General features: G+C 39.8%; 1 protein-coding gene across 1 annotated transcript in view; it reads right to left on the reverse strand.

The window, feature by feature from the left end:
• Positions 1-20,372, reverse strand: part of GALNTL6 (polypeptide N-acetylgalactosaminyltransferase like 6) — a 911,072-nt gene that overhangs the window by 395,239 nt on the left and 495,461 nt on the right. Inside the window, exon 6 of the mRNA XM_054028868.1 lies at positions 7,521-7,529. Within this exon, the coding sequence (XP_053884843.1) occupies positions 7,521-7,529 (9 nt within the window). The remainder of the gene's footprint in view (positions 1-7,520; positions 7,530-20,372) is intronic.

A 20,372-nucleotide genomic window follows, 5' to 3' on the forward strand; every position in this document is an offset into this window, starting at 1 on the left:
CTCTGGAAGGAGAGGCTGTTCTTCAGTGACTTTGTTTCTTTTAAAAGGGAGATTCCAGAGGGCACTAATAGGCAATTGTTTTCAGGCCCAAGGATTTGTTTTATCACACCCTTATGAGCTGTATATAAGAAGTTGTTACAAAAAGTCAGAGGAGATATGCATCAGAAAGGTCTGAGACTATCATGGTGGGTTCGGAGTGGCAAGCAGAGAGCTTGTAGAGGTTATAGTATTTTCCAGACTTCTGGAAGATGCATGTCCATGATTTGTAACCAATATGAATAACCTAGGGGTCTGGTTAGCTATCCAGCTGCTTCTGAATGACTACAGAGATGCATTGACCAAGACTACTTTTTGCTATGCACAAATCTGGTCGGCTACTTTCTTCTTGGGTATGGACCTTGCTCTTGTGATTCACGTCTGTCACCTTTAGATTGGATAACGGTAATAAGGTGAGCATGCACATTGAGGCTAATGCAAAAGAAAGTATCTCATTTTTTAAGTGGGGTTTCTCACCATGAGTAGATGACAGTGTCCTGAGATCCATCACTGGCTGCCTGTTGGCTTCTGAGGAGAGCTTAAGGTGTTGCTTTTAACATGTAAAGCCCCAGATGACTGGGACATTCCTACAAGAAGTACACTCTCTCTTTTCCTGTCATACTGCTGCGATTGTGATCAGACCTGCTCAGGCTAAAATCCCCTGTATCAGGGATGAGGCTGCAAAATGTTCTCCGCAAGTGTCCCTTGAATTTGGAACATGTTCCACAACTTGGCCCAAAGTATACAGAATCTATTGAGTTTTGCAGCAGGCCTGGAAGGTCATCTATCTGAAGGGGAATTTGGGATCTGAGAGGCTGGTGAGGATAGCTCTTTAGTATGAAAATGTGATGGTTGGGAGCTTTGATGGTTAATAATTGTGCTTACAGGTGACTTATGTGGTGGGTGGATGGGAGAGAACTGTGCTGATGTTTTAGTTGTGCAGTTATTTTGGTATTGTACTTTTAGTTAATTTTAAAGGTCACCCAGACCCCTAGGTAGGAATTTATGTTGTGTTTTACATTTATTTATACTATTTATATTCACTGCTTTTCTAACATTATTATTGCCATGATAAATCCTACCTAATTACAATGAACTAAATATGTCATTACTTCCCTCAGACAGGAAGTCAACGTTTTAGTAAATATGTTAAAATCTGTATTCTGAAGAGGAATACTGCAGAGAAGGATATGGAGGTATCACTGTAGCCATGTCAGTCCCAGAATATTGGAGAGACAAGGTGGGTGAAGTAATATTCTTTATTGGACCAAGCTTATCTCTTCACTCTTCAATAAAATATATTACCTCACCAACCTTGTCTCTATTATCCTTCTGACAATTTGTTCTCTTTAAAACATAATTGTAAGGTAAGAGTGGTTTCATACAAGGATTCAGCCCTTTTATGGATCATTAATGGTTCATTTAAGAGTGGGCCAATATAGGTGCTATAGTATAAGCCTGATCTGTACAGCATTCTGGAAGAAACCCATCAGGAATTCTATGAAGAGATTCAATTAGATTGATTATTTCCTAGGGTAAAGTATCAGAATTTAGACTGTTCAGAAGTAATTTTTGGTAATCGAATCCCACCTAGCATATTGTAGATCTGTCCATTAGACTGATCATAGATGTAAAGTGTTATGGAAAGAATTCAGATTTATGTTTTTATTAACTGATATTGAAGTAGAAGAAGCTTCTGTGACTTCAGTGGAGGTGATTCAATTGTTACTTTAAAACAAAAACAAAAAAAACAGTCATGCTGAAACTTATTATCTTTGTTATCTCCCCCCACCCAATAAAATCTTTCTAAAAAACCTCTCATGTGTGTCTCTAAGGCATCAGTTTCACCACAAAGATTAATACATTTTCTATCCAGGTATATGGATTTTTTTTTTTTAGGTAAACTTTACGTACTTTCAAAAGAATGCAGTTTGCTGTAGAACTGTGCTAGCTTTTCATTTTTTTAGAATATGTAGACATTGACATTTCACTCCTATTGCTATTTTTGAGGCTTGCTAATAAAGAGACACACTAACTTTCTGTGTATCATTATGTGACACAAAATCTTCAAAAGTTGAATTTAGCTCTTGTATGGCTGTTCTGTCATGCAATTTTTTTCCCCAATGGCACGTGAAAAAAAAAATTACAGGTCATGGATTACCTAACCAAAACAAACAAAACAAAACAGTAAACATACAGCCATGATCACAAAGGGAGATTCTGTTCCCACAGCGTGCTTAATCCAAAAATCTCAGTCTGCTATACTGGACAAAATTAAGCCTATTCTCAAAAATAAAAGTGATTTGCCTTAAGGGAGAAAGAATAGTTCTTAGTGTTGATGGGCAGCTCGTCCCCATACATATGAAAGATGCATGTCAGTAATACAATCTTTGCGTAATTTAGAGTTTGGTGAGAGAGGTAGTGGGAAAGCCAATCATAGAACACAATTAAGGTGATCTGAAAAGGTTCTGATAAAGTTCCTGTTTAGTGCATATAAACAAAATATAGTAATTATAGCTAATATAGTAATTTGACTACATCTGGTCAAAAAGTTTGCAATTCAAAATGTTCAGATAAAAAAATGGGCAACATTTTTCACAAAAAAAAAAAAAAAAAGTTTCCCATTTCTCAGCAGCTCAAATCTAGACCAGACACGAAGACCCAATCTCCTAGTATCTTCAGTGATGGTTTTCGTATGTTTAAAAGGAATATAACATTCAACAACTCTAGCCATTCTTCCAGTATTTTTGTAAGATGAGTAGGAACCCCTGCTAATCCATGTGCTCTGTAATTGTTCACAATCACCTGGAGAACAGTGAGTTTCTTGTAAAACATTTAAACCAGATTTCTTTGAATTTAAGCAAGAGAATCCTTTTCTTCTTAATTAGATGGTTTGGCTCATTGACATTTACAGAGACAAACTCATCTATGAGAGTTAAGCACATCACTGCCATTTATATGTTTAAAAACATCTCCCGCTACCCCATCCATTTTGAAGTTACATTAGTTAAATGTGTGTGATTGTGACAAAATGGCCGATGTTGGTATGGTGGATCCCATACTTTCCTTGGCGAAGGGCGTGGGGCTAGGACGCCACCCCATGCCCTTGCTACTCTTGGAGCACCGAGGACCCTGCTAGTGACCCAGGAAGGTGGTAGAGGAGGGAAGCAGGGAAGGGGTGTGCTCTTCACTCTGAGCTCCAGCCCCTCTCACCCCGGTGAGTTTCTTCCCCTCTTCCCCCTTGGGTAGTGTTACCCTCAGTCCTTGACACTGGGGGAGGGAGTCTCCTTGCTCTGCTGGGGCAGGGTCTCCCTTCCTCCAGTTCTCTGGTCTTTCAATTCTCAACAACACACCTCCAAACTCCAGTCCTCTATTCTTCCTCGCTCCAACCTGTCTGCCTGAAGCAGGGTTTTTTGTATTAGTTTCCTGATGAGGCCTTAATTGGCTACAGATGCTCCAATTAACCTATGGTAACATTCCTAGTGAACCACATCATAATTAGCTTAGGGCTTACGCCCTCCCACTTCCCAGCACCCAATAAGACTACTCTCCCACTGCTCCCTGACCCTGTTATATCACAGATGTTATTGTCATATTCTGGGGTCCAGTCCAGATCAGGGAGGGGCTGTGCTACTGCCTGCCTTGCAACCATGGGTGCCTTACAATACTTTGCTGTTGTAGCTTACAAACAGGCTACCAATATGCAGGTCACACCTTGAGTGTATAGCTGCAGCCATGGTCCAGCATTTCTGACCCAGCAGCCTCTTTGCAACTCCAGAGTTATTAGTGAGTTACTAGTTTTCAAACAATACCTCAATAAGACATATTTTATACAAAGATTATTACAATAGTGTGGAGGGTGAGCATATAGAGGTGCTTTCAGTCACAGTTATGACCAGATGGCATTCTGTACCTAGCAGACGAAAGCTTAACAATACCAAAGTCTGGAAATTTAAGACAGAAAATTTCAAATTGGAAATAAGATGCTTTTTAAAAAAACAACAACACAGAACCATTGGAACAAGATTACAGAGGGGTGCAGTAAATGTTCCATCACTTTAAATCAAGATTGGAAGTCTTTACAAGAGACATGTTCTGCTTCAAGCACAAAGTACATGATGCAGAAATTATTATTTGGAATTCTATAGCCTGTTCTATGCAAGAAGTCAGAACTGGTGGTCAAACAGTTGTTTTGTTTTGTTTTTTAAATGAAAAGGGTATTAGAAAACCTTACGGCATATCTATACTTATGGCTAGATTGGCGCTGCTGTGATTGATGCAGTGGTGTCAATTTAGTGGGTCTGGTGAAAAGCCAGTTGACTCCTGTACTCCAGCTCCCCGGGATGAGTAAAGTAAGTCGATGGGAGAGCATCTCCCGTCAACACAGCGTGGTGTAGACTTTACATCAACTTTAGTTACGTTACTTACGTAACTGAAATAGCAGAACTTAGGTCGATTTACAGCTGTAGTGTATATATATTTTCTCTTATATTCAGAGAAAATAAGCAAGGACCTGTTCAAACAATCCCTGTCAAAGTCAAGTAATATTTAATAGCAAAACAATATTTAGTAAAACATACTTGTGGGATTTTCAAAAATGCTCAAAGGATTGAAGTCACTCTCATTGAGGAAAAGAGAGGCCAACACTGAGTGCTTTTAGAAATCAAACCCACCACATTCAAGTAGGACAATGATCAAAATAGGAGGGGGGTAATCACCATCAAGATTTCCATGCTCAAATCCAAGTACATTAAATTCTACTTCCCTTGAAATTTTGAAATTTCAGGCATTTCAGTTTCTTGCTCTTACCTGGAATCTCAGGAATACTGGGAACAAAAAGTCTCTGTATGTTTGGGTCTTGCACCCTGGTGAGCTTTAAATATTTTCAAATTATTGGCTATTTTAAGTTTTGGTACAAATTTTCAAAGGCTTAGACAAAAGAAATGGCTTCATCAACTTGTGTGGCTCTCCTTCCTTTTCATCCAATAGTCAGGCTATGCCTGTCCTTATGTTTTTTCATCTAATTTTCTGCCCTTGCTTCCCTATCTTCAGTGACAACTGTTCTTGTTCTGCTCTTTTAATTCTTATGCAGCTTGACATTTCTATTGGAGACAGAATCTTTAATATTTCCCCCCCTTTAATAATGATGATACCTTTGGACTTTAACATCCCTGAACATTTCAGCAGAAGAAGTACAGTAGCATTCCCCTTTAATACTTAGGGCAGGTCTACACTACAGCCTGGATCGACACTCTGAGATCGATCCAGTGCCGGTCGATTTAGTGGGTCTAGTAAAGACCCACCAAATCAACTGCAGATCGCTCTCCAGTTGACCTCTGTTCTCTACCCCTGATGAGAAGAGTAAGGTAACCCCTGCGGTAACTCGACCCAAGGTTGTCAACTCCAGCTACGTTATTCATGTAGCTGGAGTTGTGTAGCGTAGGCCGACTTACTGCGGTAGTGTAGACATAGCCCTAGAAAAAAAGCTACAGTTGCCACATTCTCCACAGAGTCAATGGAGCGCCTGCTAAAGTATGTCAAAATTCCCAAATGGTTTACCAGTGTAAAAATCCTTGACTGATCTTTTAGGAATTTGTTATGCAATCCTTCTACTTTTCATTTCGATTGTTTGTGCCTCAATAAATAAATTAAAAAGAAGCAGGCTAAACTGGGATTTGAAACTGTACCTGAGAAGAGCAATAGTATAAATGAATCTACTCACTCCAAAATCCAGGCCAGGACATGCACCCCTTTTTATAAATAGATACAGTTTACTATTGGTTATTCTGAGATTTTAAAATGTAGCCACACTGTAGAAAGTGGAAAATTAAATGTAAGTTGAAGCTTCCAATGTCCTGGGTTAAGAGAACAACAATATTGGTTCAGTTCTGTTACCCTTACTCTCGATGAACGGTATCTTAATCTGAAGGTAGTCACACTGAAGGTAGTCAACATGGAAAGAGTTGCAGAACTGGGTAGATACTATGTTTTCTTACTTCAGGCAACTTCAATCTTCTACTTTATGCTTTCATCCATTTTTCCACTTTCCACAGTGTGTTTTCAACAACTATTCAAACAACATTATATTCAATGTGCCAACTCACAATTGTTTTGAATTAATGCAGGCACACATGGAAGGAACACACTTGCAGCACAGGACCTCATAGTATGTAACTCATACAATATTTGTTCATATTTAATGAGGAAGTAGAAATTATGGAGCAGAACCCATCTTACAGATTCTATTCTCTTCTGATGCGCACAGGTAATTAACATTATTGGGAGTTAAACACACATTGGGAGAAAGAGAGACTTATTTAGTTTAAAGTATATGTACAATGCTTTGGAAACATGGAATATTCAAAGACTACTGAATCTACTTTAAAAGTGTTATATGTATCTTTATGGAGAAGCTAACTGTAGGAACTAAAATCACTTTAGGGTAATTAATGCAAATCCCTAATGCAGGTAACAAGTCTGTTACTGTGACAATCTGGTCATCCACGTACATAAACTGCCTTTTAAAAAAATGTTATCTTTGTAATGATTTGTTTAGAATAAGTAATACTTTGCTTTATGAAAGCTGGTGGTCACTAGTTAACTCTGTCATTGCCCCTGAGAGAATACGACTGCCGGTGCTGAACTAAGATCAGACCTCCTGAGATAATCGCAATGGTTGCAGGAGCCTGCCACCTAATTCCCACCTCTTGGGGGAGAGAATTGCAGAGCTCCACCCCAAGAAAGGAGTTAGGCTTGAGACCTAAGTGAGGTACCCTCAAGGAGGTGACAAAGTGGTCAGCTTGAGACCTAAGTGACGTACCTTCAAGGATGCGACAAAGTGGTCAGAAGTACATAGAGGCCACGGAAGGTTCAGTTATCTTGGGAACTTGACTAGAACCTAAATTTTGGAAACCAATAGGACTACTTGCAGAATAGGTTACTGGTCAACATAAGGGAGGTTGAATCAGGGCGTAGGTATTTCTAATACAGGTTACTGGTCACTTTCCTCAGTAAGCAGAACTCAGAAGAAGATGATGAAATCAAGAGGTTTTGAACTGAGAATTTAAAGGCATGGTTGCAATTGTAATGATCATTGTTCTGCAAGATTTTTTGCCTTATAGGAAGAATAGCTCTATTTGTGACTTGCCACCTGTTCCATAAAAACAAAAAAATAATTTCTCAGTGTACATCTGTGCATTTTAGAGCCAAGGATTCAAAGGTATATTCTATTTGTTGAGTCACATATTCTTGAGGGCTAAATCAGTATCCACATCCTAAAGAGCCTACAACTTGTACCTGGGAAAGCTTGGAGAGCAAACGAGTCTGAGGGTTGAGAAACACCTTTGAGAGAAACACCATCTGTACTTTCATTTTGTCTGTGTATTTTGCAATTGTAAGGAAAATTAGTTATTTTTTTGAGAGAACAAGAATCAGAGAAGTATCGAGAGTTCAACTCAAATAAATTGGAAGACAAGGAAGGAAACAAAGGAAATCTACAAGGGACAAGATAATGCCATACAATGTTTTGGAATATACTGCCCTAAAAATTACATTTCTGTAAGATTTTATATTTGGGAGTAGTGGATGGGACTTGGTGAGCATTCTCTTGGGGCATATTAATTTGCAGTTTTTCATATTCAGTTTAAATTGTTTCAGAGACTCCTAATGCTAATAATCACTAAAGTTACCAACAACATATTTTGGGAGGGAGGGGGAAATGAAAAATAAATAAATAAAATCAAACACCACCCCTTCCCCTGGGCACACATTTTCTGGATGGTTTCATAGCTGTCTGGCACCTGAACAGTATTTGAGATACCTGCTGCTAATTTCATGTTATATGCGTGTGTATGTGCGTGCATGCATGCATCCACAGAGGAGGTGCATTCTTTTGCTTCAGTTTCATTATGTGTGGAGATGGGGGTGTAAAAGGTGGAGGGAAGCACACATAATTGGTCCTGAGGGAGGGCTATGGTTTCCCTTTCCAACTTTCTCCTTTGTGTGGTAAACAAGAAAACAAAAAGGGGCCACGGTTTGTTCTGCTCAGGTGTGATAGCTCCTGTGTCTGTAAGTGGTTTGTTTTTGTTTTGTGGGTTTGTTTGTGTTGTTTACCTTCTCCTTTTTTGATGTACCATAGACCACTCACAAATAAGACCAACAGTCAACCACCCACTCTTTTCTATACACTAAAAACAAACAAAAAAAAGCTAAACTGTCTCTTTCTTACTTCATTTACAGAAAATTGTTCAAGGCAGATGAAAATACTTTGTAAAATTTCACAAATTTGCTGCCACTTTTCTTTAGGTTTCACATTTCGTGTCATAAGTAAAATAATTCAGATGAAATCCAGCTTTGTGTCACCCTCTCTAGTTGAGAAATACCATGCAGGAGAGCTAGGTGGCAGAATGGCTTAATACTAGGTTTTCTTCTCGAAAGATTTAGCTTTAATCTGGCTCCAAAAGTGAAATGAATTTGGTGGCCTTATTCATTTATCCACATGTCAAAACCATCACCGTGTGTGACAATTCAATACGATTGACAACCTCTGCTCTGGAGAGGCCAAGAACTATAATTGCAGGGGTTCTGCACTATACAACTGAGAAGCATTAACTGAAATGCAGTAAAATTTGCAAAGCACTTTCTGGTTATAACCACTGCTTTCTTGAGCAATACAATTTCTCTCACCCAGACAGACATAGCCACATACCCTAATTAACAGGACATTAAAAAGATGATAATGACAGAGGGTCAATAATGCACATTAGCACAGAAAGAAGATTATCAAGTGCTTAAGATAGCTATTATCTAGGACTTTAGAAAGCCTTTTAGGAGACTTTTTGGTGATTTGCATTGTTCTCCACAGATAAAGTATGGAGAAGTTTTCTACCATGGTCTATTCTAAAGATGCTGGGAGCACATGGCACATAAAGATAGGAAAGTCATCCCAATCTGGAAAGCAGAAAAGCAAGCATCCCATTACTCATGGCTGGGGAAACTATCACCCTTGCGTTAAGTGGCCTGAAGATAAAAAATTATTGTAATCCATTAGAAAGCAATCCTAGTACAAAACAAACAATTCCAGCACTGCGAACGCCCAATTTTAAAAAATCATGTCAGACCTCCTGCCCCCAAAATCATGAGATTGACTTAAAATCATAAAATTTAAACAAAATTACATATTTTGGGTTCTTTTAATTTGCCTTCTGTGTTTTGAGGCTGGTCCTATTTTAAAGCTCTCTCTACAAACACAAGGACTAGAAATTTACTTATTTTAAACAAAAGCCACAACTCTCAATCATTTCTCTCCAGAAGCAGGGGCTTTAAGTAAAACACCAAATATTATGAGACTGCACTAATTCAGGACTCTAATATTCCATTAATACTCAGATGAGCAATCTCATTGGGTAACAGACGTAAACCTCAATTTTAACGGGACTGAGGAATGGCTGGAAAATCAGGCCTCAATTTAATAAATTATTGTGAAAAACAAGAATCAGGATGTGACTCCCCATGGAAGTTTTTGGAGAATGTTGGGGACAACTTCCTGGTGCAAGTGCGAGAGGAATCAACAAAGGGCCATGCTCTTCTTGACCTCCTGCTCACAAACAGGAAAGAATTGGTAGGGGAAATAGAAGTGGGTGGCAACCTGGGCAGCAGTACCAAAATATGGACCCTGAACTTCAGAAAAGCAGACTTAGACTCCCTTAGGGAACTGATGGGCAGGATCCTCTGGGAGGATAATATGATGGTGAAAGGAGTCCAGGAGAGCTGGCTGTATTTTAAAGAAGCCTTATTGAGGACGCAGGAATAAACTATCCTGATGGGCAGAAAAAATAGCAAATATAGCAGGCGACCAACTTGGCTTAACAGAAAAATCTTCAGTGAGTTTAAACACAAAAAGGAAGCTTACAAGAAGTGGAAACTTGGACAGATGACAAGGGAGGAGTACAAATATATTGCTCGAGCATGCAGGGGTGTAATCAGGAAGGGTGTAATCAAAGCACAATTGGAGTTGCAGCTAGCAAGGGATGTGAAGGGTAACAAGAAGGGTTTCTACAGGTATGTTAGCAAGAAGAAGGTGGTCAGGGAAAGAGTGGGACACTTACTGAATGGGGGAGGCAACCTAGTGATAGATAATGTGGAAAAAACTGAAGTAAGCAATGCTTTTTTTTTGTCTCAGTCTTCACAGACAGCTCCCAGACAGCTGACCTGTGCAACATAGTATGGGGAGGAGGTGAGCAGCCTTCAGTGATGAAAGAACAGGTTAAAAACTATTTAGAAAAACTGGACATGCACAAGTCAATAGGGCCAGATCTAATGCATCCGAGGGTGCTGAGGGAGTTGGCTGATGTGATTGCAGAGCCATTGGCCATTATCTTTGAAAACTCGTGGCAATCAGGGGAGGTCCCAGATGATTGGAAAAAGGCAAATATAGTGTCCATCTTTAAAAAAGGATAGAAGGAGAATCTGAGGAACTACAGACCGGTCAGCCTCATCTCAGTCCCTGGAAAAATCATAGTACAAACTGGGAATCAAAAATAATTTATAGATCTGCCACATTAGGCAGCAGTCTTCAAAGACATTTAGATGTAACAAATACAAGACAAGGAAAGAAAGATGGTATTGATCAGAGGTAAGATGGCACTGTTACCAGGATTACTGCAATATAAAAGCCTACTATGATAGAACAGGCAGATAGGATAATAGGACAAGCCTTTATAAAATATACTGTAAACTCTTTAATGTTAACATTCCCAAACACTGTAGTCCCACAAAAGTCTGAGTAGTAGAGTACCATAGTGGTAGAAAAATAGCAATATTTCTCTCTTATATAGAGCTTTCATCTATAGAACTCTGAATACTATTAGCTATTCTGGGATGGAGGCACTAGCTCTCTTGTGCTTTGACGAGAAATTCCATACTGGGTCCTTTCCCGATATATACCAGTTTTGATGCAAATTTTAACTGCAAAAGGTTTCAGTTTTGACAAATCGGTATTTCCCAGTGAGAAACCATTTAATAAATTTATGACCAGCTCTAGTCAAACCCTTCAGTGTTTAATTTTTACAATCTATAAAATGGTAATAACAGGACATATTCACTTTTGGGGAGCACAGAGATTCTGGGATGAAAGAGCTCATTGGTGGCAAAGCCTAGTAGTTAGAGCACTCTACTCGCCCCGCCTCCAATGTTTCTCACTGGCCATTCACACTTGTGGCAATCTGCCTTTTGGTGTGTATTGACTCCAGGCCCCTTCTGACTTGTTTGGCTCCCTTTTTAAGCTCCACCTCCAGCTGGAGCATGCCCTCCAGCAGGCCACTAATTAGTTTAATCTCTCTCCAAGACGATATTGGATCCTACACCCTCACCATTGGTGGGGAGGACTTTCAGTCTGTCTATTGAGCCCGGCAGGTGTCCAGTCCCAGCTAGAGTTTTCAAGTCTTTACCCTCCCCTTGCTTCCCCAAGGGGGAGCCTGGAAGTGAGGGTTTTCATGCTTTTTGTAACAAGGGTAATTGGTAAGGAGCCCGCTCTAGCCCAGGGCCTTGTAAAGAGGCAACAATGGAGTGCCTTAAGGCTGCCTACTTGGGCCACTTCCCACCATCCACTTTCCTACCACAGTCTTACAGTTTGACACAAAACAGCAAAGAAAAAAGAGTAACTGAACCTTTGGCCCCTCGGGGCTCAGCAGGCAGGCTCATTCTCCCAGGGAAAGGCTTCTGCAGCACCTTTCTTCAGGAGATCTGTCTCTGCCCTGTCAGGCCCCTTCTGACTTGTTTGACTCCCTTTTTAAGCTCCACCTCCAGCTGGAGCATGCCCTTCAGTTGCGGTCAGCTGAGCCCAGAGTTGCTCTCCTTAACCCCTTTGCTTCCAGTGTAGGGTTTATACACCCAATCACAGTGGCAGAAGGAACATATTTTGGTCTCAGTTCCTTTCCTGACCGCACAGTACTATAATGCCAGATGAGCAAGAATCAAGGTTCAGCTCTTGAGGTATGTGGATAATGATATTTCTAGCACCATGGTCCAAGATGTGTGAGCCAATCTAAGAGAGAAATTCAGATTTACATGTAATCTAAAGAGCAGGTATACTCCAGATGTACAATGCATATTTTATAATATATTTCTTTCAACTTGTCTCCAGTGTTTTAATCATTTGTTTGAATAGCAATAATTTATATATATAAAATAATGTTTTTAAAAGCTATCTTTTATATACATTAAAATATAATGTACTGCTTTTAAAACAAGTGTTTTAAATGTTAAAATAGATGTCTGAAGTAACCACAATCTTCTTGATTGAAATTTAAGTAATTGTCAAGAATGTTATAATTCCTTTTTGTCCCTCTTTTTGTCCCTTTTCTTTTTTCAGTCATGTCTTATGGTCAGCTTAAATCACATCTGCCAGGCTGTTGAGAGAGCTGTAAAAGCACCAATTAGAAGTACTGAAACTACCCAAATAATTTATTGACACCAAGGGATCAATTTGTGTCAGCTAGTGAAAAATGTTGTAGTCCATCGCCTCAAGACAGCCCTGGACCAAGTCATCTTTCAAAGTCAAGAAAGAAAAAGGAGGATATGGTGATGGGTTGGGAAGGAAAGAGGGAAAGAGTTTAGCAGGGACTCAGGGCTGTGCAGAATTGTGCACAATACTGGAAATAGATTGCTGTGTGTTTATGCATCCCATCTGCTTTCTTTTCTCTAACAAAACAAAACCTAGGAATTACAAGAACTTTGTTTATATTAGAAACCGCTCATTGCTCAGAAGAAAAATAGAATATGATGTTTGTGTAATCCTAAATGAAGTATGAAAAAGTCAATTCTAGAAAACTCAAGGTAAGGGATAGCAGTATCAATCTAGTCCAGGGGTCAGCAACCTTTCAGAAGTGGTTGCCGAGTCTTCATTTATTCACTCTAATTTAATGTTTCACCTGCCAGTAATACATTTTAACATTTTTAGAAGGTCTCTTTCTCTAAGTCTATAATATATAACTAAACTACTGTTGTATGTAAAGTAAATAAGGCTTTAAAAATGTTTAAGAAGCTTCATTTAAAATTAAATTAAAATGCAGAGCCCCCTGGACCGGTTGCCAGGACCCAGGCAATGTGAGTGCCACTTAAAATCAGCTCACGTGCCGCCTTCAGCACGCGTGCCCTAGGTTGCCTACTCCGATCTAGTCTATTTGACTGTGCAGTATTAAATGACTTAATCTGCTGTAAAAAATTTAGGTAACTTTTGCAAAATCCTTCCATTCAACCCTGTGTCAAGCAAAATTATGAGTGGGTGTGGGTCTGGGTGTGGGTGGGTGAGGGAAATAGAAAAGGGAAGGAGTCGTCTCCTTTGGCAGAGGCTACATAGCAGCTGCATCTCCTTTGCATCTTTGCTCTGCAGGGAACAGAGATAGCAGATCTGAGTGGCCAGGTCCCCACTGCTCTTTCCTATAGCTCTACTGTGATCCTGCACACAGAAAGTCACGAAGAACTGGGCTCCAGAGAATGCCACAGGTGTGTATTTTGTGGAGGATTTCTGTAGCCCAAACATGTTCAAACACCTTGAGTGCAATGGAAGGCATGAAGTTAAAACTACTGAGAAGCCTGTTTGGAAAAATGTATCCTTATAACTGCCACTATATCAGGCAATGTATTACTCAGCTCTAGAAACTTTGCACTTAATGTTTCAAAATAATGCATTTTGCATATCTAACATTTATATAGCCTTCATATTTTCAACAAGTTAACTATGTATTTTATTAGTTGTACAAATAGGTTAATCTCTTACTGGCAGTCACTGTTTCTAATTGTTCCATGTAATAGTTAAAAAATGAACAGTCTATTGCCAGTTCTGAAATGTAGGGTTACCATATTTCCACAAATAAAAAAGAGGACACTGGGGGCGGGCGGGGGGGGGGGGGGAAGGAGGCCCGCTCTAGCCCCGCCCCTGCCCTGCCCCCATCCACTCCCTCCCACTTCCCACCCCCTGATTGGCCCCCTCAGAATCCCCAAACCCCCCCATTCCTTGTCTCCTGATTGCTCCCTCCTGGGACCCCTGCCACTAACTGCCCCCTAGGACCTCACCCCCTATCTAAGCCACCCTGCTTCCTGTCCCCTGACTGCCCCCTCCTGAGAACCCCCCACCCTCACTGCCCCCCTACGACCCTACCTGTCCCCAGACTGCCCCGACCCTTATCCACAGCCCCACCCCATATTCATACCCCCACCCCCAGACAGACCCCTGGGGACTCCCATGCCCTATCCAACTGGGGCCCGGGCCGGGCCGGAGCCGCTCGGCCGGCGCTGCGGGGGGCTGGGCCGGGGGTGCTCGGCTGGTGCCGGGCTGGCACCAGGGCCGCCGCCCTGGGGCCGGAGCCGCTGGGGCCCGAGCTGGGCCAAAGCGGCTGGGGCCGCCGCTCGGCCTGGGCCCGAGGGAGCCGCTCGGCCAGGGCCGTGCCTCCCTGGAGCTCTCCTCCTCGTGCCCCCCCGCCCCAGCTTACCTGCTGCTGCCTCCCACCTGCCCCTGCTTCTTTTCAGACTTCCCACGAAGATCTGATTCTCGGGAAGCAGGGGAGGGGGAGGAGCAGGTGGGTGGAGCGTTCAGGGGAGTGGAGGAGGGGGAAGACCGCTGCGGGGGCCAGACAGCGTGGTAAGGCTGCAGGGGATGGGGGGAGCCGGGAAGGGGCTTTGGGTGCTCAGCAGCGCTTGGCCGCTGCTTTTCTATATATAAATAGCCGACCGGGGGGAAATCCCAGACATTTTTAGATTTTTAAAAATCCCCCCCCGGATGGCTATTCACAGACCGAAAAGCTGGACATGCCCAGGGAAATCCGGACATATGGTAGCCCTACTGAAATGTTCTTATCCTGAATCAGTGTAAATTTGGGCTTACAGCTCAAGAGGAACATTTGGTTAGATCGTTTTAGCATTCAGGAAGTAATTTGTTTCTAATAATTGATGCATGTAATGAACTAAGCAATTCTTGCATGTACTTGCAATAGTTGTTTGTTTGCTGTCATTAAAACCAAAATAGAACTCTGGACATAAGATATACATTTTAGATTATTGTATGCCAAGTTACCTCAAACCACATGACAAAACAGACTTGAAAACGACACCCAATCCAAAAATTGCCTTATAGATTTAATCAAAAGCCTATTTTTCTCTTTTCATGTTTCACTTAATTGCAAGTTGTCTGGGAACATATGTACCTGTTGGTATGTGAAATTACCTCTAGGAAGTTTTGTAAATTTTGCCTTGTGCTCACTTCAGGTTAGCTGTGGATTACATTGGTGTAATGTACTAGCATAATATGACAGATGCTTTTAATTCAGTGTTTATCATGCATCTAACATTTTAACATTCAAGACTCTAGATTACCAGATAGAAACGAATATGCACAATTTGAATAGTAAGCTGTCTGTAGGTCATGTGAGAATCAAATTTTCAAAAAAATTGAGAAGCCCTTAATTGAATCTGCAAGTAGTCATTTGCAACGGCAAATTGGTTAACTGTAAGCATATCAAACTACTCATTTAGTGCTTTCAAATGGTTTGAATTTTTGCCTTGCATATCAAAATCAAGACATTTACCCAGTGTATGATATATTACCAGTAAATGAAAGTTCTTGGGGGGAGGGGGGGAACGACAATGTAAATGGGAGTGTGTATTCACCACACCCTTAAAAAAATGGACCAAATTCTCTGCTGGCATAATCTGGCACAGCTCCATTGACTTTGATGGAGTTAAATCAATTTAAATCAGCAGAGAATTCAGTTCAGTAACTCACAGTTTTAATATCCTATTTTCACTCAATATTTAGGTCCCTGATCCTGCAAATACATCTACATATGCATAACTATGCACTTGAGTAATCCCACTGAAATAAATTCAATAGGACTACTCATGTGCATGCAAAAAAAGCATCTAAGTGAGTTAAGCTCCTAAAATCCAATTTTCAGAAGTGACTTAGGCACTTTTGAAAATGGGACTTAGGCCTTTTCTACACACAAAAGTTGTACCCCTTTAACCATAGCAATATCAAGAGGTAAGATCTTCCTAATATGGACACAATTCTGCCGACGTTAAAGTGCTTATACTGGCATATCTCGTTCTCATACAGAAGAGCGATATGTATACCAGTATAAGGCAACTTTATACGGGTACAATTGCGTCCGTGCTGGTGGTTGTACCAGTATAACTGTATCAGTATAAATATCATATCCCCAACTGAAAGAGTTATACGGGTACAAAATCTATGTGTAGAGCATGCCTTAATCTCCTAAATCATTTAGGCATTTTGAAAATTGTACCCCAGGAAGGAAAATGGCTACAACAGGACTTAACTACAGAACTCAACTGAATTTAACAGAAACAAATCCAATAGTGGCCAGTAAAACAAAAAATAGCAGCAGTAACTGAGAATTATACAGTCATTCTAGTAATAGTCATATTCCCATGATGGGGAGGGAGGATGCTTTGATAGGTATAACATACTTTAATAGGAAATGAAGAAAAAACATTTTCCCACACATTGTTCAAATCAATATAAACGTTGCTTATTATTCACTGTTTACACAGGGCCACTAGGGTACAAGCACTTTACACACATCTTGTTTTCATTGTCTCCCACAGCCAGTACACTTTTTTAATCTTATTTTACACTGTTCAAATGTGGAGTCATTAACATGTGCTTTGAGACACCACGAACAGAATATTTTCCATTGCTGTGCTGTAATCTGCTGGTAGGGCAGGAGATCTGATTAGAGAGCCAGGGGAACACTTCAAAAGTTTAAAATGTAAAACAAGCATAAACATATGTTAATCCTGGGGCTCACCTGAGAGCCTTTCCACAAAGTATCTTCTGCTGTTCTATTCCTATTATGTTAACAATAAGATGCTCCCCTGAGTCTTTACAATATCACTTGTAGAACAACAACAGTATCTCTTCAGCATAAAGTTCAAATGCATAATCGTATCTGCCAGGTTACTATTCCAGTGGGCTAGAGATATTTTCAGGCAAATCAATGAATCAGATATTCTTCTGGGAATGAGACAGTTTATTATAATAAACAGGAGTTTTAGGGAGCTAATTTAATTCTGCTCCATTAGGTAAGATATTGTTGGTGTCCCAATTGGAATAGCTAATAAAACACACCTGTGAAACATGTTTAGTGCACAATCTCAAAATACCATAAAATATCATAACAAGGAAAGACAGACCTCATGCAGCTTGCAATCCATAATGTTAAAGAAATTAAAGACAGGGCTTGTATTAAAGCTTAAATCTGCAGTGTGAGCCAAATCTCACCCACCAGGAGAATCTCCAGTTCAAGAGAGAGCTCCCTAAAGCCATGAAACTCAGCTGTAGTAACAATGTAGAGTGCCTAATGAGAAATTCTGAAGTGTTTGCCAAAAGCTCAGTGCATTTCATCTTTCTCTACCTTTTATTTTTTTTTCTTTTAAGCTTTCTGTAGCACAGAGGATAGCTACCCACATGCAACTTGCCTGCACTAAGATTGTTGCTAAAAAGCGCTACAAATCATAACAGTTGTACTGCTCATGCAGGAAGTACAATTTTTAAAGCATCCACCACAGCCCATCTCAAAAAGTAAGATACACTGCTCCTAAACCAGGGTGGATAAAAATCAATGAAAAAAAATGGATTTTTTTATTTAAATCAGATTTTTTTGATAAAATGCTTTTTGAGGGGAAAAAACCCATCTAAAGATCATTTTAATTAAGATACATTATAGCTCATGGAATAGGGATTATAAATTCTAATTCTATAGTATGAGACAATATATTCATGTAATGTGTAAGAAAAGTTTTGTAAATGCTTTCCAATAGTTCATGGATTCGGGACCCAATCTTATGGGGTTCTACAGGCTTCTGTATAGATTATTTAGGTTAAACTTTCGATCTACCCAATGGTAGAAGATGCCATCAGACATGCTTAGTTTTGCAGTTCTCAAACTGTGGATTTGTGTCTCCAGAGGTAACATACTTGTTTACAACAAAAATGTTTTAAAATAAATAAATAATATATAGAGGTGAGAAATAACGGACCTCAACTCTATTGTCTCTCTGCAAATTTATATACACAGAGTCAATCCCATACCCCTCTTTAAAAGTGCAAAGTTTCAAGAAATTCAATGAATAGAAGATTGTTGGGGCGGAATAGATCTGGACAAGGAGAAGAAGTCTGGAGATAAATGTGAGAAGCAAGGGACATATGCTTGTTTTGTTAAAATATTATATGTTTGCTGTTGAAGAAAAAAAATCCAGAATACTTAACATTGTTGTTTTAGTTAAATAAAACCATTTAGATGTCTGTCTGGTGATGTTCTCCTCCTAATACAGTATGGCAAGAAAATCCTCCAAATATTAATGATTAACCTGTTGAATTGCAGATAGTTCATCTCCCAATGACTTCATAAGTATCTGCTTCAATTACCTTTGGTAAATGAAATAACCAATCATTTTCTGATATAGCTGTAAAACTAATCTGAAAAGTTTTCAAAATAAATCACTGTTTAAAAATGTATAGTGTGTACCTTCTAAAAATGAAACCTATATCTATCTCTGCGTTGTGAAGAATATGTATTAAGGTTATAATAACTAACAAGAATGCACTTTTATGTAGAAAACCATGATTAATTTGAGTCTTCCTGATTTAAATCAAATCCACCCTGTCCTAAACTTCAGTGAAGATAGGCTCTCTTGTTTGAACTTCCTGAGGGTGTAGTAGAGGACTCCCTCCTTCAGATCACAAAAACTGTGTGTGATTTCATGTTCCAGTGATGTCTAGGCAAATAGTTCCACATAGAGTCCAATGCTGTCCCCTTTTTGAGCATGCTGAGTAACACCTTATTCATGTGGAAACACTGTTCTACGTGTTCCATTCCATCATTGTAAATGGCAATGCCTATGGACTAAAATACTACTCAACATTTATCATAGCACAGCACCTAGGAACTCTAGTCATGGACCAGGGCCCCACTGTGCTAGGCACTGTACAAACACAGAAGAAAAAGATAGCCCCCTCCCCAAATTGCTTATAAGGTAAGAGACAACAGATGGATACAGACAGACTCACAAGGAGTACAAAAACCAACAACAAAAAAACAGTAGGATGGTTGTAGCACCCCAGTAGCTTTTTGTAGGCTTCAGGGCAGAGGAGAATTTTAAGGAGAGATCTGAAGGAAGATAAGGAGTAAGATGTTCAGAAAGAGCTTCTCCCAAATTAGGGGGCAGCATACAAGAAAGTACAAAGGTGTTTGTTTGAAAATCTAACAAATGGGCAATGGAGGCTGACATCATGGGCTGATCAGAAATGGGAGTTGACCTTTCCATATAGAATGAAAGATAACAGGTAGGGTAGGGATAGGTCTGGAATGACCTTGAAAGTGAAGACAAGTAGCTTATGTTTGATAGGGTAGAGAAAAGGGAGCCAGCGGACAGATGCAAACATGAATGTATGAATAGGGAGGGAAAGTGGAATATTTTTTTTTTACTTTAAAAGGGAAGTAAATTATAGTGATAGAAGATTAAGGTTGCCTTTGCCTAGCAGTCAAAAGTCAGGAAATGTACAACTTTAATTCTGCCTCTCCATTAGGAAAACTTTGTATATCCATTACAATACATGTTACTTAGTTCACATATGAATCATAAGTCTAACATATAAAACATGTTACATGGTATTCACAGACATTATATATAGTTTTGCTGCAAGTTAGTGACACACTAATTCAGGGCTTTTTGAAGATCTGCTCTGCAGGAAACATCAAATCTGCTGCCATTTTGGTTGACTTGACAGTATACCTCTACTCCAATATAATGCTGTCCTTGGGAGCCAAAAAATCTTACCGCGTTATAGGTGAAACTACGTTATATCGAACTTGCTTTGATCCGCCACAACGCACAGCCCCGCCCCTCTGGAGCACTGCTTTACCGCATTATATTCAAATTCGTGTTATATCAGGTAGCATTATATTGGGGTAGAGGTGTATATTCAAGTGACAAGCAGTAACATGGATCCATATCCAGTTGGAAAAAAATTGTTCCTGTTGCAATAAATGAATTTTCTATGCTACAAAATGAATATAAAAGATGGTTTACTCCTTGTTGTTTCATACAATAAATCTCTCAATTATGCTCTACCCTAAGGTTGTTTGGGTTTCATTATCATCACTTCTATAGATTTTTGGCTCTGTTTATAAAGGAAACCGTCTGGATGAATACTGTATTATCTTGGTTAATTCTTCTATCTTACTCTACCTCATACATAATCAATCTACTTTAAGCCTTCCCTTGTAAAACAACTTATGTACTAAGAAACAAGATGC

Source organism: Malaclemys terrapin, chromosome 5 (genome assembly GCF_027887155.1).
Source record: "Malaclemys terrapin pileata isolate rMalTer1 chromosome 5, rMalTer1.hap1, whole genome shotgun sequence".
Taxonomy (NCBI): Eukaryota; Metazoa; Chordata; order Testudines; family Emydidae; genus Malaclemys; species Malaclemys terrapin.